Source organism: Electrophorus electricus, chromosome 1, assembly GCF_013358815.1.
Source record: "Electrophorus electricus isolate fEleEle1 chromosome 1, fEleEle1.pri, whole genome shotgun sequence".
NCBI classification, from domain to species: domain Eukaryota; kingdom Metazoa; phylum Chordata; class Actinopteri; order Gymnotiformes; family Gymnotidae; genus Electrophorus; species Electrophorus electricus.
In genome coordinates, this window is record NC_049535.1 from 34,837,327 (window position 1) to 34,861,299 (window position 23,973).

Consider the following 23,973-nt stretch of genomic DNA (forward strand, 5'->3'; position numbering starts at 1 on the left):
TACCCTACCCCGTAATCTACCCTCATACCCTAACCCCCATACTCTAGCCCCATACCCTACCCCGTAATCTACCCTCATACCCTAACCTCCATACTCTAGCCCCATACCCTACCCCGTTATCTACCCTCATACCCTACCCCGTAATATACCCTCATACCCTAACCCCCATACTCTAGCCCCGTACCCTACCCCGTTATCTACCCTCATACCCTACCCCATTATCTACCCTCATACCTTACCCCATAATCTACCCTCATACCCTACCCCGTTATCTACCCTCATACCCTACCCCATAATCTACCCTCATACCCTAACCCCCATACTCTAGCCCCATACCCTACCCCGTAATCTACCCTCATACCCTAACCCCCATACTCTAGCCCCATACCCTACCCTGTTATCTACCCTCATACCTTACCCCATAATCTACCCTCATACCCTAACCCCCATAATCTACCCTCATACCCTAACCCCCATACTCTAGCCCCATACCCTACCCCGTTATCTACCCTCATACCCTACCCCATAATCTACCCTCATACCCTAACCCCCATACTCTAGCCCCGTACCCTACCCCGTTATCTACCCTCATACCCTACCCCATTATCTACCCTCATACCTTACCCCATAATCTACCCTCATACCCTACCCCGTAATCTACCCTCATACCCTAACCCCCATACTCTAGCCCCATACCCTACCCCGTTATCTACCCTCATACCCTACCCCATTATCTACCCTCATACCTTACCCCATAATCTACCCTCATACCCTACCCCGTAATCTACCCTCATACCCTACCCCATAATCTACCCTCATACCCTACCCCGTTATCTACCCTCATACCCTAACCCCCATACTCTAGCCCCATACCCTACCCCGTAATCTACCCTCATACCCTAACCCCCATACTCTAGCCCCATACCCTACCCCGTAATCTACCCTCATACCCTAACCCCCATACTCTAGCCCCATACCCTACCCCGTAATCTACCCTCATACCCTAACCCCCATACTCTAGCCCCATACCCTACCCCGTAATCTACCCTCATACCCTAACCTCCATACTCTAGCCCCATACCCTACCCCGTTATCTACCCTCATACCCTACCCCGTAATATACCCTCATACCCTAACCCCCATACTCTAGCCCCGTACCCTACCCCGTTATCTACCCTCATACCCTACCCCATTATCTACCCTCATACCTTACCCCATAATCTACCCTCATACCCTACCCCGTTATCTACCCTCATACCCTACCCCATAATCTACCCTCATACCCTAACCCCCATACTCTAGCCCCATACCCTACCCTGTAATCTACCCTCATACCCTAACCCCCATACTCTAGCCCCATACCCTACCCTGTTATCTACCCTCATACCTTACCCCATAATCTACCCTCATACCCTAACCCCCATAATCTACCCTCATACCCTAACCCCCATACTCTAGCCCCATACCCTACCCCGTTATCTACCCTCATACCCTACCCCATAATCTACCCTCATACCCTAACCCCCATACTCTAGCCCCGTACCCTACCCCGTTATCTACCCTCATACCCTACCCCATTATCTACCCTCATACCTTACCCCATAATCTACCCTCATACCCTACCCCGTAATCTACCCTCATACCCTAACCCCCATACTCTAGCCCCATACCCTACCCCGTTATCTACCCTCATACCCTACCCCATTATCTACCCTCATACCTTACCCCATAATCTACCCTCATACCCTACCCCGTAATCTACCCTCATACCCTACCCCATAATCTACCCTCATACCCTAACCCCCATAATCTACCCTCATACCCTACCCCGTTATCTACCCTCATACCCTACCCCATAATCTACCCTCATACCCTACCCCGTAATCTACCCTCATACCCTACCCCGTTATCTACCCTCATACCCTACCCCATAATCTACCCTCATACCCTACCCCATAATCTACCCTCATACCCTAACCCCCCATACTCTAGCCCCATACCCTACCCCATTATCTACCCTCATACCCTACCCCATAATCTACCCTCATACCCTACCCCGTAATCTACCCTCATACCCTAACCCCCATAATCTACCCTCATACCCTACCCCGTTATCTACCCTCATACCCTACCCCGTAATCTACCCTCATACCCTAACCCCCATAATCTACCCTTATACCCTAACCCCCATACTCTAGCCCTATACCCTACACTCTGCCCTATACCTAAACTACCCTACTGCCTGTTTCTTTTTCTCTCTCCCTCTCTCTCCCTCTCTCATTTCTCTCGAATGTTTTTTCCTCTCTTTTATCTTCTTTATATCTTTAGATGCGTTTGTACCTCTTACTGTTTGTAACACAGAAGTAAAACACACACACATACGTGATACATACTGGTTGGCACATGACTTGGGATTTCTGATTGATGGTTGTCAACCACACACTGTTAACAACACACTACCAAACACACAGTCAACCACACCCTCTTAACCACACACTGTTAACCACACACTGTTAACAACACATTACCAAACACAGTCAACCACACCCTCTTAACCACACACTGTTAACCGCACACATTCTCCCCATCTCTTGCTCCCTCACGTTTGCTCTCTCTCTCTCTCTCTCTCTCTCTCTCTCTCCTCCTCTGCTCTCCTTTGCGACTCTCTTCTTTTCCTCCTCTCTGAACATTCTCAGCTGTACGTGTTTTGTCTCCTCACACCGGCGTGTGGATCGGGAGGTGTGGAGTTCTCGCACGTGCGGACCAGCCTGCGGAGAAGGAGGGAGAGAGAGAGAGAGAGAAGGAGAGAAGGCAACACAGAGGCAGACTGGAGTAAACGGCTCGCAGAGTGTGAGAGAAGGCGAGGGTGAACAGCGCTGTGTGTGTGTGTGTGTGTGTGTGTGTGTGTGTGTGCACAGCTCTCGTCTGTACCGGCTCTCAGTCGGCTGCTGTCGGCGTGAACGTGGCGTCAGGACGAGGAGGACGGCGAGCGATTTCGTCTGTCTGGACGAGAACGGGGAGGCATTGTGATTCGGAGCGCTCCCGACATCATCGCGCACACACTGAGGATCAGCGTTGCTTCTCTCGCTCTCCTACACACCCACACACCCGTGCCAGACACGCACGCACGCCTGGATGTGGTGTCGTTAGGCTGCACGTGAGGTGCTTAGAGTTGTCATTGGCTGACCAGAGTGTGTGTGTGTGTGTGTGTGTGTGTGTGTGGTTTTGTGGCAGGACTAAGTTTGAGGTGTGAGCAAGTTTATACAGTCATATTTCCTCTCTCCTTTACCTTCTGGTGTAAGGCAAGACCGTCCTCGGGCTTTTAACGTTTGGTAAAGGTCAGAATGAGAGAGAGAGTACGAGTATGATAGAGTGTGAGTATAAGCATAATTTATATATATATATATATCTAGGGAGAGAGAGAGAGAGTACGAGTATGATGGGGGGAGAGAGGGGGTGGTGGTGTGCGTCGTCGCGGCTGGGAGGACAGGTTCCTGGGAGGACAGGTTCCTAGGAGGACAGGTTCCTGGGAGGACAGGTTCCTGGGAGGACAGGTTCCTAGGAGGACAGGTTCCTGGGAGGACAGGTTCCTGGGAGGACAGGTTCCTGGAGCAGTGTGTGTTTCTCTTCCTACTCATCTCTCTGTTCTCCCTGCTCCTCTGGAGCAAAATCTCTCTGGCTCATTCCCTACTGACTGTTCTCGTGTCTGTGTGTATTTCTAGGTCTCCTGGTGTTTATTTATAGGGAGAGTGGGGCTTTTACTTCATATGCTCTCTTTAAACTACCTCTTCCTCTCTGTCTCTGTAAACTTCCTGTCTCTGTGAACATCCTCTCTGTCTCTGTAAACTTCCTGTCTCTGTGAACATCCTCTCTGTCTCTGTGAACCTCCTCTCTGTCTCTGTGAACATCCTCTCTGTCTCTGTGTGAACATCCTCTCTGTCTCTGTGTGAACTTCCTCTCTGTCTCTGTGAACATCCTCTCTGTCTCTGTGTGAACTTCCTCTCTGTCTCTGTGTGAACATCCTCTCTGTCTCTGTGCGAACTTCCTCTCTGTCTCTGTGCGAACTTCCTCTCTGTCTCTGTGTGAACTTCCTCTCTGTCTCTGTGTGAACTTCCTCTCTGTCTCTGTGAACTTCCCCTCTGTTGCTGTGTGAACTTCCTCTCTGTCTCTGTGTGAACATCCTCTCTGTCTCTGTGTGAACATCCTCTCTGTCTCTGTGTGAACATCCTCTCTGTCTCTGTGTGAACTTCCTCTCTGTCTCTGTGTGAACTTCCTCTCTGTCTCTGTGAACATCCTCTCTGTCTCTGTGTGAACATCCTCTCTGTCTCTGTGAACTTCCTCTCTGTCTCTGTGTGAACTTCCTCTCTGTCTCTGTGTGAACATCCTCTCTGTCTCTGTGTGAACTTCCTCTCTGTCTCTGTGTGAACATCCTCTCTGTCTCTGTGTGAACATCCTCTCTGTCTCTGTGAACATCCTCTCTGTCTCTGTGTGAACATCCTCTCTGTCTCTGTGTGAACTTCCTCTCTGTCTCTGTGAACTTCCCCTCTGTTGCTGTGTGAACTTCCTCTCTGTCTCTGTGTGAACATCCTCTCTGTCTCTGTGTGAACATCCTCTCTGTTGCTGTGTAGTCTCATCAGCTGTGTGTTCTGTGTGTGTAAAGGCATGTACAGAAACCCTCAGGGCTGTTTAGGGTTTTGGCTGTCTAAGTCCTTCTCCTTCTGTTTCTGTCCATCTGTCTCTCTCCCTGTTTTTGTCTGTCTGTCTCTCACACGTCTTCACATCTTGGCTGTGTTACCGCAGTTATCGTGTCTCTGCTTCTCTCTGCTCCACCACCGTCACATGTAACGGAACGTTTTCCGAGCGCACGTCAGCGTCCGGCATGGCTGTCATTCCGTCACATGTCCACGTGTTTCAGGGGGCTTTTGGGATGTGTGCGTGTGTGTGTGGCGCATGACTGCTGCTTGTGCTGATCGGCACTGACAGCGATGGAGGTGTGTGTGTGTGTGTGTGTGGCACGATGTAGAGAGAGTGTTGGGTGTAGGATGGGTTATGGTGTGTGTGTGTGTGAGTACTGACAGGTGTGTGTTCTCCTCTCTGCAGGTGTGTGTGCTGATGATGGACCTGAAGGATGGCACAGACAGTGGGCTCAGTGGTGAGACGGACAGCGTGGGCACAGGTGTTCTGGTGGTGCCGTCGTCCTGGCATTCCTTCGCCCAGGGCAGCAGCCTGCACGGCCTGCGTCTGGTGTTCCCGCGCCCCTCGTCCCGCCGCTCGCCGGCCCGCCGCCTGCTATGGGGTGCCGCCCTGCTGGTCTGCCTGGCGCTGCTGGGCTTCGAGAGCGCCGAGCGCCTTGGCCACTTCCTGTCCTACCCGCACGTCACCAGCGTGGACGCCGTGGCCTCGGCCAGCCTCGTCTTTCCCGCTGTCACCGTGTGCAACCTCAACACCTACCGCTTCACGCGCCTGACCCGCAACGACCTGTACCACGCTGGCGAGCTGCTGGCCCTGCTTGACGTGCACATGCAGGTTCCGGAGCCGCACCTGGCCGAACCGGCCGTGCTGGCCTCACTGGCAGAGCGCACCAACTTCAGCGACTTCCGGCCACGCCCCTTCAGCATGCGGGAGTTTGCCGAGCGTGTCGGACACGACCTGCAGGACATGATGCTCTACTGTCGTTATCAGGGCCAGGAGTGCAGCTCCCGCGACTTCAGGACGGTGAGTCGACCTGCCGGGCCGCACCGGGTCCCGCAGGTGCACTGACGCGTTTGACTCGCTGTGGACTGGAACCAGTATGTGCAGCCCTTGCTCACTGGGAGAAACACACCATAGCAACGGGGGAGATTTTTCCCGAGGGCTTTGATGATGTTGGATTCATATGTTGCCAGTGTTGGGGAGGGCAAAACCAGATGGCCTGGGCTTGATGAGGTGTTGTTGCCGTGGCGATGCGGTCGGAATGTTCTGATGATGTGGAACTCTGGAGTCTTTGAGTTGGCTGTGTTTCCAGAATCCCTGTCCCATAACCTCAGGAACACTTTATTTTCAGGTTTTGGAAAACTGTAAGCAAAGAAATGTAAGAAAAACATGCGGGGTGAGACGTAGCTGTACGTCCTGCAGGGTGAGTGCGGGGTGAGACGTAGCTGTACGTCCTGCAGGGTGAGACGTAGCTGTACGTCCTGCAGGGTGAGTGCGGGGTGAGACGTAGCTGTACGTCCTGCAGGGTGAGTGCGGGGTGAGATGTAGCTGTACGTCCTGCAGGGTGAGTGCGGGGTGAGACGTAGTTGTACGTCCTGCAGGGTGAGTGCGGGGTGAGACGTAGCTGTACGTCCTGCAGGGTGAGTGCAGGGGTGAGACGTAGCTGTACGTCCTGCAGGGTGAGTGCGGGGTGAGACGTAGCTGTACGTCCTGCAGGGTGAGACGTAGCTGTACGTCCTGCAGGGTGAGACGTAGCTGTACGTCCTGCAGGGTGAGACGTAGCTGTACGTCCTGCAGGGTGAGTGCGGGGTGAGACGTAGCTGCACGTCCTGCAGGGTGAGTGCGGGGTGAGACGTAGCTGCACGTCCTGCAGGGTGAGTGCGGGGTGAGACGTAGCTGCACGTCCTGCAGGGTGAGATGTAGCTGTACGTCCTGCAGGGTGAGTGCGGGGTGAGACGTAGCTGTACGTCCTGCAGGGTGAGTGTGGGGTGAGACGTAGCTGTACGTCCCGCGAGATGAGATGTAATGGGACGTCCTACAGTTCACACCTGCCGACTACCTTCAGTCGGCCATCATTCCCCCATCAGTCTTCTGTTTAATAGCCAATCAGCTGCCAGTGGGTGTGGCTTTGCAACATTGTTGTGTTAAAGGTTTCTAATGCAGAAATAAATCTGCAGCATTAAATCTGGCAGCCAGATTTAAGATTTGATTTAAGATTGGAAGGTCCCACAGTGGGAGAGGCAGAATACAGACAGACCTGTGTGTGTGTCCTCTTCTGGGACTCTTAGCTGTGTGTGTGTGTGCCCTCTCCTGAGACTCTCAGCTGTGTGTGTGTGTGTCCTCTCCTGAGACTCTCAGCTGTGTGTGTGTGTGTCCTCTCCTGAGATGCTCAGCTGTGTGTGTCCTCTCCTGGGACACTCAGCTGTGTGTGTGTGTGTCTCCTGAGCTCCATGTGACACAGACCAGCACCTCCAAATCAGGAAACAGGATCTGGGTTCTTTTATCTGCTGCAGGTTTCAGCGAGGTGTTCTCAGTGAAGAAACCCATGCTTATCTAGGCAGTTATTACCGCTCCTGAAATCCTTAAAACCGGCCTGCGGAACCAATGTGGCTCAAAGCACGTTTGGGCTTGAAGTAGCTTCAATATTGGACGTGTAAACATTTAACCTGGAATGAGCCTTCTGCATTGATTTCATATGTGTCAGCGCTTACTAGTGAATTAGTGTAGACACTCTGGAAATGTCAGTCATAACGTCAGACAGTGTGTTAGACAGTGACATAGACTGACATCAGACGTGTGCACTTTGATTGTGTCAGGCACAGTTCATCCAGAGTCCCTGGAGACGAGGGGGGATGCGAAATGGTTGTGTGTTGTGGTCCACATTGAAGATCAACACTTTTAAGATAAGTGTGTGTGTGTGTGTGTGTGTGAGTGAGTGAGTGAGTGCCTGCATGGTGTGTGTGTATGTGTGTGCGTGCATGCTCTACCCCCCGACCAGATATCAGAAGCCTGGCTGTTTGCGCTCTGCTGCAAACCCTGTGTGTGTCTAATGTCAGTGTCTCTCCTTCTGTGTCTGATGTCGGTGTGTCTCTATACACGTCTCCCTGTCCGCATCTGGTGCATCTCTATGGGTGACATTCTGGTATGTCTGCTGCCGACGTACTGTGTCCAGACTGCTGTGGCCTGTGCTGCAGTGTAGCTGACCTGAGAACAGACGCCCTGTGCTAAGAGAACAGATCGCTGTGGCCTGTGCTGCAGTGTAGCTGACCTGAGAACAGACGCCCTGTGCTAAGAGAACAGATCGCTGTGGCCTGTGCTGCAGTGTAGCTGACCTGAGAACAGACGCCCTGTGCTAAGAGAACAGATCGCTGTGGCCTGTGCTGCAGTGTGGCTGATCTGAGAACAGGTGGTAAGAACAGCTGTTTTCTCACACAGTCTGCAGTCACTGAAGTCCTTCAGGGGACATTTGCAGAAGGTCTCTATTACCAAATGCCTTTTGGGGCGATGCAGCACTACCAACTGTGTACATCACAATTACACACGAGAACTACACGTATTTCCTGCTAATGTGTTGTCACTGAAACGAAGAGTGAGACGTTAACGACTAGGTCAGCGTGTGGATGCTTTGAACTGGTCTGTATGCAGCAGGTCATGCTGGTCTTGGTGCTAAGCGTACACGCAGGCAGGAAAGGCGGCGCGGATTTGTTCAACGTGACTCCGTGAACATCGGGTGATCCCGGCGGTCTCGAGCTGTTGAAGCCGGAGGGTGTAAACGCGGTGAATTATCACGCTCCGTTTGTGTTATCCCCGAACAGCTGATTCATTCTCTCTCTCTCAGATTGGTCCCCCCCCTTTTTTTTTTTTTCCTTCGCTCCAACTTCGCCGGAGCCCCGGCGTGAACCCGCGCGGGCTGCGCGACCGACAATCAGTGCGGCGTTTTGATCCGTGCGTTGTCGCGCGGGCTATGAGTGTAGTTTTGCTCGTCGCCGGTCCACCCCGCGTGCCTGCCTGCAGTAGCCGCAGAAAATAACTGTTTACTCTGTTAAACACAGTCAGGCTCCCAAGCGTGCCACCTTCGCCGTGTTTCACTAACGCTGTAGGACGCGAGCGCATTTATTGCGGCGGTGAATTTGGCGCACAGAAATAAAAGCGCCCGCGGCAAGGCCGGTGGAGCGGCACTCAAAATCCAGTTTATTTTTTCGTAGCGAAAAGCAATTCTGTTTTGACTATCAAATGTGAATCACACAGTTGGCGTGTCATTCCGCATGGAAAATTATATAATTTACGTAATCACATCCCAATAATGTAAAATATAAATGTTGTTCTCATCACAGTGACAGGAACAATAATCTTGCTTCGACAGACACATTTTAGCGTTGCGACTGGATGACACCCTCACGTGGACACCTGAACGCACCTGCAGACGGTGTATTCCGCCACCACACCACCTTCTGTAACTTCCACTCTGCGCAGGTCAAGGAAATGGCAAACATTTCACTCATGTCCAAAAAATAGAGTCCTGATTCTATTATACTATACTATAGATTGAACTTTTTCTTTCTTACACAACTCTGTTTTGATTCCACTTGACGTAAACGTGTAATATGTAACTGACCAGTAAGCGAGAAGAGAGAAATGTCTGTGAACCTGCTATGAAGTCCCCATGGAGGCTCCGAGGACTGCCGTGTGACAGGATGTGAGCTCCAGGGGAATTATGGGATTAGTGATCACAGCCTTCATGGCCTTGTGCTGTTTTCTAGCACTTCTTCCTTTTCCCCGTGTTGTTTACATCTTTGTGGTTTACATCTTAGGCATGGTAGGCCACTCCACCGACTAAGCTCTGCGACGAACTCTTTACAGTCGACTTGTGTTTCTGGGGAGTGTTTCCAAGGTGAGGCCAGAAAAGCAGGGCAGAGATAGATAGATCAATAGATAGCAGATAGATAGATAGATAGATAGATAGATAGATAGATAGATAGATAGATAGATAGATAGATAGATAGATAGATAGATAGATAGATAGATAGATAGATAGATAGATAGATAGATAGATAGATAGATAGATAGATAGATAGATAGATAGATAGATCCCTCCCCCAATGTATTTTTATACATTGTGTGTGTGTATATAATATACAATGTATAAAAATAAGACATGTAATAGAATTAAGATACAAAGATATGGATGTCTTGTGCAAGTGTAAGGTATCCAATCATTCTGATCATTCACTATTTACAATCTAACAGGTAAAGTGAAGGTGAAATACAAACATTCAGTTAGTTGTGCAGTGAATGCAGAAGGAAATGGCAAAAGCATGGATATTAATAATAATGGCTGTGGCGGAACACAGGGAGGAGTGTAGCGTGGCAGGCAACAGACTCAGGAGAGGAGAGACAGGCAGCTAAGCTGCAGCGTGTGGAGCAAAATGGCCCTCTTTGGGACTATTGTCATGATGTGATGTAGAAGATAGAGTGGCTGTATGTGCCCAGAGCTCTCTTTGTGTGTGTGTGTGTGTGTGTGTGTGTGTGTGTGTGTGTGTGTGTGTGTGTGTGTATAGGTGCATATGTGTAGGTGAGTGTGTGTGTGTGTAGGTAGATGTGTGTGTGTGTGTGTGTGTGTGTATAGGTGCATATATATGTGTGTGTGTGTGTGTGTGTGTGTGTGTATAGGTGCATATGTGTAGGTGAGTGTGTGTGTGTGTGTGTGTGTGTGTGTGTGTGTGTATAGGTGCATATATATGTGTGTGTGTATAGGTGCATATATATGTGTGTGTGTGTATAGGTGCATATATATGTGTGTGTGTGTATAGGTGCATATGAGTAGGTGAGTGTGTGTGTGTGTGTGTGTGTGTAGGTAGATGTGTGTGTGTGTGTGTGTGTGTGTGTATAGGTGCATATATATGTGTGTGTGTGTGTGTGTGTGTGTGTGTGTGTATAGGTGCATATGTGTAGGTGAGTGTGTGTGTGTGTGTATAGGTGCATATGTGTAGGTGAGTGTGTGTGTGTGTGTGTGTGTGTGTGTGTGTGTGTGTGTGTATAGGTGCATATATATGTGTGTGTGTGTATAGGTGCATATATATGTGTGTGTGTGTATAGGTGCATATATATGTGTGTGTGTGTATAGGTGCATATGAGTAGGTGAGTGTGTGTGTGTGTGTGTGTGTGTGTAGGTAGATGTGTGTGTGTGTGTGTGTGTGTGTGTGTGTGTGTATAGGTGCATATATATGTGTGTGTGTGTATAGGTGCATATATATGTGTGTGTGTGTATAGGTGCATATATATGTGTGTGTGTGTATAGGTGCATATATATGTGTGTGTGTGTATAGGTGCATATGAGTAGGTGAGTGTGTGTGTGTGTGTGTGTGTGTGTGTAGGTAGATGTGTGTGTGTGTGTGTGTGTGTGTATAGGTGCATATATATATGTGTGTGTGTGTGTGTGTGTGTGTGTGTATAGGTGCATATATATGTGTGTGTGTATAGGTGCATATATATGTGTGTGTGTGTATAGGTGCATATATATGTGTGTGTGTGTATAGGTGCATATGAGTAGGTGAGTGTGTGTGTGTGTGTGTGTGTAGGTAGATGTGTGTGTGTGTGTGTGTGTGTGTGTATAGGTGCATATATATGTGTGTGTGTGTGTGTGTGTGTGTGTGTGTATAGGTGCATATGTGTAGGTGAGTGTGTGTGTGTGTGTATAGGTGCATATGTGTAGGTGAGTGTGTGTGTGTGTGTGTGTGTGTGTGTGTGTGTGTGTGTGTGTGTATAGGTGCATATATATGTGTGTGTGTGTATAGGTGCATATATATGTGTGTGTGTGTATAGGTGCATATATATGTGTGTGTGTGTATAGGTGCATATGAGTAGGTGAGTGTGTGTGTGTGTGTGTGTGTGTGTAGGTAGATGTGTGTGTGTGTGTGTGTGTGTGTGTGTGTGTGTGTATAGGTGCATATATATGTGTGTGTGTGTATAGGTGCATATATATGTGTGTGTGTGTATAGGTGCATATATATGTGTGTGTGTGTATAGGTGCATATATATGTGTGTGTGTGTATAGGTGCATATGAGTAGGTGAGTGTGTGTGTGTGTGTGTGTGTGTAGGTAGATGTGTGTGTGTGTGTGTGTGTGTGTATAGGTGCATATATATATGTGTGTGTGTGTGTGTGTGTGTGTATAGGTGCATATGTGTAGGTGAGTGTGTGTGTGTGTGTGTGTGTGTGTGTGTGTGTGTGTGTGTGTGTGTGTGTGTGTATAGGTGCATATATGTGTGTGTGTGTATAGGTGCATATATATGTGTGTGTGTGTATAGGTGCATATATATGTGTGTGTGTGTATAGGTGCATATATATGTGTGTGTGTGTATAGGTGCATATGAGTAGGTGAGTGTGTGTGTGTGTAGGTAGATGTGTGTGTGTGTGTGTGTGTGTGTGTGTGTGTAAGCGAGTGTACTTGAGACCTGGCCGAACCCTCGTCATCACAGTGATGGTATATATTAGCTGGTGTCTAACCATGCTGAGATCAAAGCGATGGGCTAGCCTCACGCTCCCGGTCCTCCGTGCACCGCTACACGGCGCTACACACCGCTACACACCGCTACACGGCGCTACACACCGCTACACAATAGTTTAAAGGACATTTCCTACGCAGAGCCTTGTTTACAATACTGCTGGCTGATGTGTCGACACACTCGGAGCTTAATATCAGCGCTTAATATCGTTGTAACACATCCCTTCCCTGCATGTGTAATATTCCTGCGTATAGTTACTGTACCCTAACGTTCTGGAACTCTCCAAGGTTTCTGTCAGCTCCGACATGCTCAGAGTTCAGTTTGTCAGATCTTCTGCTGTTCACTTTTACTGTAAGATTTTTTCCTTAAGGTTTTACATTAATTTAATTAATATTATATTTCTCTTACTATTTTACTTTGAATTTTCTTTATTCACTTCAATTCAAATTGTTTTGACTGGTGCTTTTTATAAGACATGCTGTCACAAATCATATTTACAGAAATCAGAACTCATGTGCTTACATGCATTTTATCTTTAACAATGTAACGCTTATTTTAAAATGTGCTTTTATTAAAAGCTTCTTTCCATACAGAGTTGATGTTCATACGTACACTGAGCTGTAACTATACACACTACAGGTGTACTGGAATAATGTAATGATGTATCTATACACACTACAGGTGTACTGTAGTTGTGATTATACACTACAGGTATACTGGAGTATTGTAATAATGTATCTATACACACTACAGGTGTACTGTAGTTGTGACTATACACTACAGGTGTACTGGAGTAATGTAATGATGTATCTATACACACTACAGGTGTAATGGAATAATGTAATGATGTATCTATACACACTACAGGTGTACTGTAGTTGTGATTATACACTACAGGTGTACTGGAGTATTGTAATGATGTATCTATACACACTACAGGTGTACTGTAGTTGTGACTATACACTACAGGTGTACTGGAGTAATGTAATGATGTATCTATACACACTACAGGTGTACTGGAATAATGTAATGATGTATCTATACACACTACAGGTGTACTGTAGTTGTGACTATACACTACAGGTATACTGGAGTAATGTAATGATGTATCTATACACACTACAGGTGTACTGGAGTAATGTAATGATGTATCTATACACCACTACAGGTGTACTGGAGTAATGTAATGATGTATCTATACACCACTACAGGTGTACTGGAGTAATGTAATGATGTATCTATACACACTACAGGTGTACTGGAGTAATGTAATGCTGTATCTATACACACTACAGGTGTACTGGAGTAATGTAATGCTGTATCTATACACACTACAGGTGTACTGGTGTAATGTAATGCTGTATCTATACACACTACAGGTGTACTGTAGGCTACCTGTACAGGTGTACTGTAGGCTACCAGCCCTCTCCACTCAGGTCTTTGTTGTTCTCTGCACAACTGTTGCATGTCTACATTTGCCTCTTTCATACATTACCTCATAAATAACCTCTAGATGAACTATCTGTAGCTGTACCAGTTCTAGATGAACTATCTGTAGCTGTACCAGTACTAGATGTACTAGCGGTAATGTACTAAGTTTAGATGTACTAGATGCACTAGCTCTAGATGTTCTAGCTCTAGATGTACTAGCTGTAGATGTACTAGCTCTAGATGTACTTGCTCTAGATGCACCAGCTGTAGATGTACTAGCTCTAGATGTACTAGCTCTAGATGTACTTGCTCTAGATGCACCAGCTCTAGATGTACTAGCTCTAGATGCTCTAGCTCTAGATTTAGACTAAATGCAATTCTTAAACCAGAAGGAATAATAAACATTGTCAGATTTATGGAATTTGAGAGAATGTCAGTAGAAACTTTACTGAATAGTGATATTATGAAGAGAAATTATATTAGTCATTTGAAAATACTGCATGTGTTGTGAAATCTGTAAACTGTGTTTTGTAATGTTGCTTGTACTCTAGGCAGTGTGTGTAAGTCAGGCTCTTGTTTCCAGGTTCAGTGCCTCCTCAGCCGTCTCTTTCTCACACACACACACACACACACACACACACACACACACACACACACACACATTCACTCCTGTCCGACATGTACCTTTCGCAGGCTACACACTCTGAATATCAGAAATCAATACACACTTCACCCAGCATCCCTTCTCTTGTGGAGACCTCTCACACACGTCTGTTTGAACGGACTGGTCTAATTCTCTGATGGATCCTTCCATGAGTCTTCACTGTCTACAGTACCAGGCGTCTCCCAGAAATATCTTCACAGATCCGATTTTCCTCTTGCCTTCCGATCTGGGCATCCCGGCGCCTATAGCAGCTGTCTTCTCTCTTCCACATCTCCTTGCCCGTGTGTGACATCATCTGCCAGCGCCGTCTGGGGGTGGATGTGCTCCCTTTAGAGACTCTCTGGCATGCTGCCTGCTCTTAGGGCCTCGTCACTCTGGCCCTGGTACGCCAGATGCTGCCTGCAAATGGATCTCGGTGAAAGGGATGATGTGTGTTGATAGTGGGGGAGGAGAGGAGAGGAGGAGAGGAGGAGAGGGGAGAGGAGGGGAGGAGAGGAGAGATGGAAGAGAAGAGAGGAGAGATGAAGGAGAGGGGAGGAGAGGAGAGATGGAGGAGAGATGGAAGAGAAGAGAGGGGAGGGGAGGGGAGGAGAGGAGAGATGGAAGAGAGGAGAGGGGAGGGGAGGAGAGATGAGGAGAGATGGAAGAGAAGAGAGGAGAGATGGAAGAGAGGAGAGGGGAGGGGAGGGGAGGAGAGATGGGGGAGAGATGGAAGAGAAGAGAGGAGAGATGGAAGAGAGGAGAGGGGAGGGGAGGAGAGGAGAGATGGAGGAGAGATGGAAGAGAAGAGAGGAGAGATGGAGGAGAGGGGAGGGGAGGAGAGGAGAGATGGAGGAGAGATGGAGGAGAGGGGAGGGGAGGAGAGGAGAGGGGAGGAGAGGAGAGGGAGGAGAGGGCAGGGGAGGAGAGGAGAGGAGAGATGGAGGAGAGATGGAAGAGATGAGAGGGGAGGGGAGGAGAGGAGAGAGGGAGGAGAGGGGAGAGGAGGAGAGGGGAGGAGAGGAGAGATGGAGGAGAGGAGAGGAGAGATGGAGGAGAAGAGCAAAGGGGATGGGAAGAAAGGAGAGAGGGAGGGGAGGAGAGGAGAGGGGAGGAGAGGAGAGAGGGAGGGGAGGAGAGGGGAGGAGGCTAAGGTAAAGGCGGAAGGGCAGAGGGGTGGCGAGCTCAGGAGGTATAGTGGACCATGATTACAGCTGTGTGTGCGTGTGCCCACATGCATGTTTCTCGCGCTCACGATTTGTTCTCTAAACATCTCTAGCTCGCGCTGAAGTACGTGGCCCTTGCTGCTAGTGCGCCCGTGGCGTGTTTTACCACAGACGTAGCGGCGTTTCTGTAGCGCTGCTGATTTATGGTCCTTTTAAAGGCCTAATGGGAGCTGCAGACTAGCCCACTTCACCACGGGGACAAGGGCGCCGCACGCGGGCTTATTTTTAGTTAAGTGGGAAATGTGACTGGAGTAGTGTTTGGGTAGCACGAGAGCTACCTACCACAGCAGGTCTGAGCGAGGACACGTGGGTAATGTGACTGGAGTAGTGTTTGGGTAGCGCGAGAGCTACCTACCACAGCAGGTCTGAGCGAGGACACGTGGGAAATGTGACTGGAGTAGTGTTTGGGGAGCGCGAGAGCTACCTACCACAGCAGGTCTGAGCGAGGACACGTGGGTAATGTGACTGGAGTAGTGTTTGGGGAGCGCGAGAGCTACCTACCACAGCAGGTCTGAGCGAGGACACGTGGGAAATGTGACTGGAGTAGTGTTTGGGGAGCGCGAGAGCTACCTACCACAGCAGGTCTGAGCGAGGACACGTGGGAAATGTGACTGGAGTAGTGTTTGGGGAGCGCGAGAGCTACCTACCACAGCAGGTCTGAGCGAGGACACGTGGGTAATGTGACTGGAGTAGTGTTTGGGTAGCGCGAGAGCTACCTACCACAGCAGGTCTGAGCGAGGACACGTGGGTAATGTGACTGGAGTAGTGTTTGGGTAGCGCGAGAGCTACCTACCACAGCAGGTCTGAGCGAGGACACGTGGGAAATGTGACTGGAGTAGTGTTTGGGTAGTGCGAGAGCTACCTACCACAGCAGGTCTGAGCGAGGACAAGTGGGAAATGTGACTGGAGTAGTGTTTGGGTAGCACGAGAGCTACCTACCACAGCAGGTCTGAGCGAGGACACGTGGGTAATGTGACTGGAGTAGTGTTTGGGGAGCGCGAGAGCTACCTACCACAGCAGGTCTGAGCGAGGACACGTGGGTAATGTGACTGGAGTAGTGTTTGGGTAGCGCGAGAGCTACCTACCACAGCAGGTCTGAGCGAGGACACGTGGGAAATGTGACTGGAGTAGTGTTTGGGTAGTGCGAGAGCTACCTACCACAGCAGGTCTGAGCGAGGACAAGTGGGAAATGTGACTGGAGTAGTGTTTGGGTAGCACGAGAGCTACCTACCACAGCAGGTCTGAGCGAGGACACGTGGGTAATGTGACTGGAGTAGTGTTTGGGGAGCGCGAGAGCTACCTACCACAGCAGGTCTGAGCGAGGACACGTGGGTAATGTGACTGGAGTAGTGTTTGGGTAGTGCGAGAGCTACCTACCACAGCAGGTCTGAGCGAGGACACGTGGGTAATGTGACTGGAGTAGTGTTTGGGGAGCGCGAGAGCTACCTACCACAGCAGGTCTGAGCGAGGACACGTGGGTAATGTGACTGGAGTAGTGTTTGGGTAGTGCGAGAGCTACCTACCACAGCAGGTCTGAGCGAGGACACGTGGGTAATGTGACTGGAGTAGTGTTTGGGTAGCGCGAGAGCTACCTACCACAGCAGGTCTGAGCGAGGACACGTGGGAAATGTGACTGGAGTAGTGTTTGGGGAGCGCGAGAGCTACCTACCACAGCAGGTCTGAGCGAGGACACGTGGGTAATGTGACTGGAGTAGTGTTTGGGGAGCGCGAGAGCTACCTACCACAGCAGGTCTGAGCGAGGACACGTGGGTAATGTGACTGGAGTAGTGTTTGGGTAGCGCGAGAGCTACCTACCACAGCAGGTCTGAGCGAGGACACGTGGGAAATGTGACTGGAGTAGTGTTTGGGGAGCGCGAGAGCTACCTACCACAGCAGGTCTGAGCGAGGACACGTGGGTAATGTGACTGGAGTAGTGTTTGGGTAGCGCGAGAGCTACCTACCACAGCAGGTCTGAGCGAGGACACGTGGGTAATGTGACTGGAGTAGTGTTTGGGTAGCGCGAGAGCTACCTACCACAGCAGGTCTGAGCGAGGACACGTGGGAAATGTGACTGGAGTAGTGTTTGGGTAGTGCGAGAGCTACCTACCACAGCAGGTCTGAGCGAGGACAAGTGGGAAATGTGACTGGAGTAGTGTTTGGGTAGCACGAGAGCTACCTACCACAGCAGGTCTGAGCGAGGACACGTGGGTAATGTGACTGGAGTAGTGTTTGGGGAGCGCGAGAGCTACCTACCACAGCAGGTCTGAGCGAGGACACGTGGGTAATGTGACTGGAGTAGTGTTTGGGTAGCGCGAGAGCTACCTACCACAGCAGGTCTGAGCGTGGACACGTGGGAAATGTGACTGGAGTAGTGTTTGGGTAGTGCGAGAGCTACCTACCACAGCAGGTCTGAGCGAGGACAAGTGGGAAATGTGACTGGAGTAGTGTTTGGGTAGCACGAGAGCTACCTACCACAGCAGGTCTGAGCGAGGACACGTGGGTAATGTGACTGGAGTAGTGTTTGGGGAGCGCGAGAGCTACCTACCACAGCAGGTCTGAGCGAGGACACGTGGGTAATGTGACTGGAGTAGTGTTTGGGTAGTGCGAGAGCTACCTACCACAGCAGGTCTGAGCGAGGACACGTGGGTAATGTGACTGGAGTAGTGTTTGGGGAGCGCGAGAGCTACCTACCACAGCAGGTCTGAGCGAGGACACGTGGGTAATGTGACTGGAGTAGTGTTTGGGTAGTGCGAGAGCTACCTACCACAGCAGGTCTGAGCGAGGACAAGTGGGAAATGTGACTGGAGTAGTGTTTGGGTAGCGCGAGAGCTACCTACCACAGCAGGTCTGAGCGAGGACACGTGGGTAATGTGACTGGAGTAGTGTTTGGGTAGCGCGAGAGCTACCTACCACAGCAGGTCTGAGAGAGGACACGTGGGTAATGTGACTGGAGTAGTGTTTGGGTAGCGCGAGAGCTACCTACCACAGCAGGTCTGAGAGAGGACACGTGGGTAATGTGACTGGAGTAGTGTTTGGGTAGCGCGAGAGCTACCTACCACAGCAGGAGCTTTAGTGGGGCTGCTACCCGAGGGGTCAAGGTCCGTTAAACATGCACGGGTGAGTCTCGATGCGTGCACGCACACACACACACACACGCACGCACGCACACACACACACACACACACACACACACACACATACAAAGGAACAAACAAACAAACATCAACAACAAAAACAACACGCACAAATAAACATAAAATCTTTACTGAAACATGTTCCAGATAACCAGCAACAGAAGTGCGCCGGTACCGACACGAGGAACCAACGTATGGTTGTAAACGTAGCAGCCACCCCGAGACGCTGCGCACAGCTCCTCCGACAGATGCTGTACAACACCGTTCCCGCGCAGATGCCCCGAGCGTGTTACCGAAGAGCGTCGGAGCTGGCAGAATGAGCATCACCGTTCCATGGGGCCCTCGTGCGAATCATATGTACTCAATTGGCGCGCTCAAAGAATCCCTCCTACCGATTCCGCGCACATGGTCGAAACCTGTGAACGATTCGCACAGAACGCCCTGCCAGAGCGTGCACAGGCGGTACCATCGCACTGTGATGGTTATGAGGTGACATTTATATGGGCTTTGTGTCGTCATCATCTTCCCGACTGGCGCGCTGTAGGCAGGGCCTGACCCTCCTCAGATCCGTGTTGGGGTTGTTGCTAGTTTCTCACGGTTCTGTTCGCGGTTTTCACGCTCCATCCTTTTCATTTACACGCACGCGCCTGCTTTAATCCTGTAAATTAGGCTTTGCTTTGTGCTTTACAAGCGTGCGGGTCCCGGAGTCTCAGTGTGTGTGTCGGGGGGGTTTTATAGATATTTTTGTGAGGTCAAAACAGGAAAATATGAAAGTTTTGCTACCGTGTTCACATGGGGAAAAGAGTACAGGAAGTGCTGTTTTATAAGGGAGTTTTAGTTTCTCTCTGGCAGAGAGTTCTGTATTTCAGAGAAGATCGTTATGAGAGCCCCTGAATTGAAGGCGGAACAGAAAGTGTCACCTCTGTGCACGAATCGATACAGCCGCTGAGACTGGAGGAGCGTGCCTCCACGGCCTCCTTTGAAGCGATGCCGCAGTGCACCGTGGGTGGATGTGAAGGTGCCGCTCCCTGATCAAGAGCAGCTTTGTGCTGTTTACCTCACACTAGACGTGCAGCAGCGACACAGAGAGAAATCCTGCTTCAGCTGTGGGAGTGGGAAGGAGGTGGTGTGGATATTTCAGTGAGCCGGCTTAACGGGGAGATGAGGAGAGTGAGAGAGTGAGGGAAGATTAATAGAGAGTGTGACGTTTGGGGGGGAGAAGAAGAAGTGTGTCCAGTGGCAGGTCTCCTGTGGTGACTTTTCAAATGTAATGATCTCAGCATCCAGCGGCTCCTCTCCAGACAGAGAGGCTACACACTCACTCACTCACACACACTTACTCTCTGAAATAAATGATCAGAGGTGCAGTGAAAATCAAGTTTAAAGATCACAACTGAGCCCCTGCTGACGATATTAGGAAAAGCAGAGAAACATGGGAGCTGTTCAAGGGGAGTGATATCTGCACCCCGGGGGTGGGGGGCACACCTGACCTCAGTAGTGAGGACTATTCCATACAGAGTCGCGGTGCTTGCAGCCTGCAACTGACCTGATGGAAAATGATAATGTCAATGACTTCTGACAAGTTCAGGTTCAATTTCACAGCTCGACTCTGAATCTGAAGTGAATCTGAAGTGAGATGGCCTCTCCCAGTTCAGTTCCAGGAGGTTTCAGCCTCCTAAACTGCTGTGGGCTGTTCTTGATGGGTGCTGAGTGAAGGTTTTATCTGTTTGTGGGAACACGTCCTGTCTTGTATCCTAATTCAAAGGCCTGATCTGTTCCCCAGGGACGTGACTGCACAAGACTGCACCTGGACTAACCACAGCTCCTGTCAGCTTGTGCTGACAGACGTAGTCGGTTCCTCTCTGTCGTTCCTTATTCAGGAAGCATTAAGACCTTCTGAAAGTTCATCTGAATTTAGCTACTTTTCGCCCACCGTGACAGCATATTAATGCTGCCGCCACCACAACCAGAATTCAAAATCCAGAAAGCAATGCTTGGTGTGAACAGAACACCTCTGCATAACTTTAATAGTTCCGTAGGGTGTGTACGGCTCAACTAACATGCAGGTTTCACTTCAACTGGGCTAAAGCTACAGCAACATAATTTTGCCTTTATCCAAAAACTGATACTGGATGGATGGATGGATGGATGGAACGATTGATCACTTTATTAATCCCAGGGGGAAAGGTTGTGAGAGCTTAGGATGTGATTCTTGAGGTTGTGATTGTCGAGGTTATGATTGTTGATGGCTGGAAACAGGAAATGGAGATGTGAGTTACGGAGCAAAGGTTATTCACAAAGCAAGCTGCTCCCAGAAGCACCTGTTGGTTCTCACACAGTGTACTAAGATAGCAGGCTGGCTGTTATGACAGTTAGCTAGGACACTGAGGTTAGCTAGGTATAATATAATGTTCTGGTATAATAGAGGTGGTGTTCTGGTATAATAGAGGTGGTGTTCTGGTATAATAGAGGTGGTGTTCTGGTGTTGTAGAGGTGGTGTTCTGGTATAATAGAAGTGGTGTTCTGGTATAATAGAGGTGGTGTTCTGGTGTTGTAGAGGTGGTGTTCTGGTATAATAGAGGTGGTATTCTGGTATAATAGAGGTGGTGTTCTGGTATAATAGAGGTGGTGTTCTGGTGTTGTAGAGGTGGTGTTCTGGTATAATAGAGGTGGTGTTCTGGTGTTTTAGAGGTGGTGTTCTGGTATAATAGAGGTGGTGTTCTGGTATAATAGAGGTGGTGTTCTGGTGATGTTGAGGTGGTGTTCTGGTGTTGTGGTGGTATTCTGGTGATGTCGAGGTGGTGTTCTGGTATAATAGAGGTGGTGTTCTGGTGTAGTAGTGGTAGTGTTGTGATATAATAGAGGTGGTGTTCTGGTATAATAGAAGTGGTGTTCTGGTATAATAGAGGTGGTGTTCTGGTGTTGTAGTGGTAGTGTTGTGATATAATAGAGGTGGTGTTCTGGTATAATAGAGGTGGTGTTCTGGTGTAGTAGTGGTAGTGTTGTGATATAATAGAGGTGGTGTTCTGGTATAATAGAAGTGGTGTTCTGGTATAATAGAGGTGGTGTTCTGGTATAATAGAGGTGGTGTTCTGGTGTTGTAGAGGTGGTGTTCTGGTATAATAGAGCTGGTGTTCTGGTGATGTCGAGGTGGTGTTCTGGTGTTGTAGAGGTGGTGTTCTGGTATAATAGAGGTGGTGTTCTGGTGTTTTAGAGGTGGTGTTCTGGTATAATAGAGGTGGTGTTCTGGTGATGTCGAGGTGGTGTTCTGGTGTTGTGGTGGTGTTCTTGTATAATAGAGGTGGTGTTCTGGTGTTGTGGTGGTGTTCTGGTATAATAGAGGTGGTGTTCTGGTGTTGTAGAGGTGGTGTTCTGGTGTAGTAGTGGTAGTGTTGTGATATAGAGGTGGTGTTCTGGTGTTGTGGCCGTGGTGTTCTGGTATAATAGAGGTGGTGTTCTGGTGTTGTAGAGGTGGTGTTCTGGTATAATAGAGGTGGTGTTCTGGTATAATAGAGGTGGTGTTCTGGTGTAGTAGTGGTAGTGTTGTGATATAATAGAGGTGGTGTTCTGGTATAATAGAGGTGGTGTTCTGGGGTTGTAGAGGTGGTGTTCTGGTATAATAGAGGTGGTGTTCTGGTATAATAGAGGTGGTGTTCTGGTGTTGTGGCCGTGGTGTTCTGGTATAATAGAGGTGGTGTTCTGGTGTTGTAGAGGTGGTGTTCTGGTATAATAGAGGTGGTGTTCTGGTGTTGTAGAGGTGGTGTTCTGGTATAATAGAGGTGGTGTTCTGGGGTTGTAGAGGTGGTGTTCTGGTATAATAGAGGTGGTGTTCTGGTGTAGTAGTGGTAGTGTTGTGATATAATAGAGGTGGTGTTCTGGTGTTGTGGCCGTGGTGTTCTGGTGTTGTAGAGGTGGTGTTCTGGTATAATAGAGGTGGTGTTCTGGTGTTGTAGAGGTGGTGTTCTGGTATAATAGAGGTGGTGTTCTGGTGTTTTAGAGGTGGTGTTCTGGTATAATAGAGGTGGTGTTCTGGTATAATAGAGGTGGTGTTCTGGTGATGTCGAGGTGGTGTTCTGGTGTTGTGGTGGTGTTCTTGTATAATACAGGTGGTGTTCTGGTGTTGTGGTGGTGTTCTGGTGATGTCGAGGTGGTGTTCTGGTATAATAGAGGTGGTGTTCTGGTGTAGTAGTGGTAGTGTTGTGATATAATAGAGGTGGTGTTCTGGTGTTGTGGCCGTGGTGTTCTGGTGTTGTAGAGGTGGTGTTCTGGTATAATAGAGGTGGTGTTCTGGTGATGTTGAGGTGGTGTTCTGGTGTTGTGGTGGTGTTCTTGTATAATAGAGGTGGTGTTCTGGTGTTGTGGTGGTGTTCTGGTGATGTCGAGGTGGTGTTCTGGTATAATAGAGGTGGTGTTCTGGTGTAGTAGTGGTAGTGTTGTGGTATAATAGAGGTGGTGTTCTGGGGTTGTAGAGGTGGTGTTCTGGTGTTGTAGAGGTGGTGTTCTGGTATAATAGAGGTGGTGTTCTGGGGTTGTAGAGGTGGTGTTCTGGTGTTGTAATGGGGGGGGGGTGTCACGTGACCGTGTGTCCTGCCATTTCAGGGGACATTAGCTTGTCTTCACTCATCTGGTATAAGGAGGTTCTCATTCACTCTAATTCACAGAGACATGAGAAGGATGTCTCAGGTCAACACCCTCCGCCACACAGACACAGGCTGACTGAGGAAGGTGGTGGGAGGTGCCAGTCTGGTGTTTATTTGCATCACTGTGTTTATGGGTGTTTATGGATGTTTATGGGTGTTTGAGTGTGTGCGTCTGTGTGTGATGTCTGTGCGATATGCGTGTCATGTCTCCAACACATGGGCGGCGTTTCCCAGCACCACGAGCTGACGTGACCCTGCCTGCTGCAGCCATGCAGACAGGTGGAGCAGATGGACTGGCTGCTTTGAGACGGAATTGCCTCCTGCAGCCGGAAGACTGCAGCACCAAAGACATGTGGTGGTGGTGTTTACTCTCCGCAGTGTTGTTGGTTGCAGTCATTACTGCATTTCTCACAAGCTGCTATTAATTCCTGCTCAGTTAATGGGTCTCTCTCTGCCAGACAGTGTACACCAGCATGTGTGCACACACTTCTGCTCCACCCACATCCACCGAGCAAGCGTCTGTCCATTCAGTGCAGAACAACTCTCCACTGTCCAGGACGCCGGATCGCTAGTCCACGGTATCACTCCCGGTCTGCCACATCCATGCGTCGCTGTTACCTTGGGCTGTGAAATGACTATGTACCTGTGTTCACTTATCCTGATCTTATGCTGAGTAAATTTGCATAAGCGACCAGGAAAAGGA

General features: G+C 49.4%; 1 protein-coding gene across 1 annotated transcript in view; it reads left to right on the forward strand.

Moving 5' to 3' along the window:
- The first annotated feature begins 2,647 nt into the window (after positions 1–2,647).
- Positions 2,648–23,973, forward strand: part of asic2 (acid-sensing (proton-gated) ion channel 2) — a 257,872-nt gene continuing 236,546 nt past the window's right edge. Inside the window, exons 1-2 of the mRNA XM_035529174.1 lie at positions 2,648–3,162; positions 5,101–5,715. Coding sequence (XP_035385067.1) covers positions 5,113–5,715 — 603 coding nt within the window. The 5' untranslated portion in view covers positions 2,648–3,162; positions 5,101–5,112. The remainder of the gene's footprint in view (positions 3,163–5,100; positions 5,716–23,973) is intronic.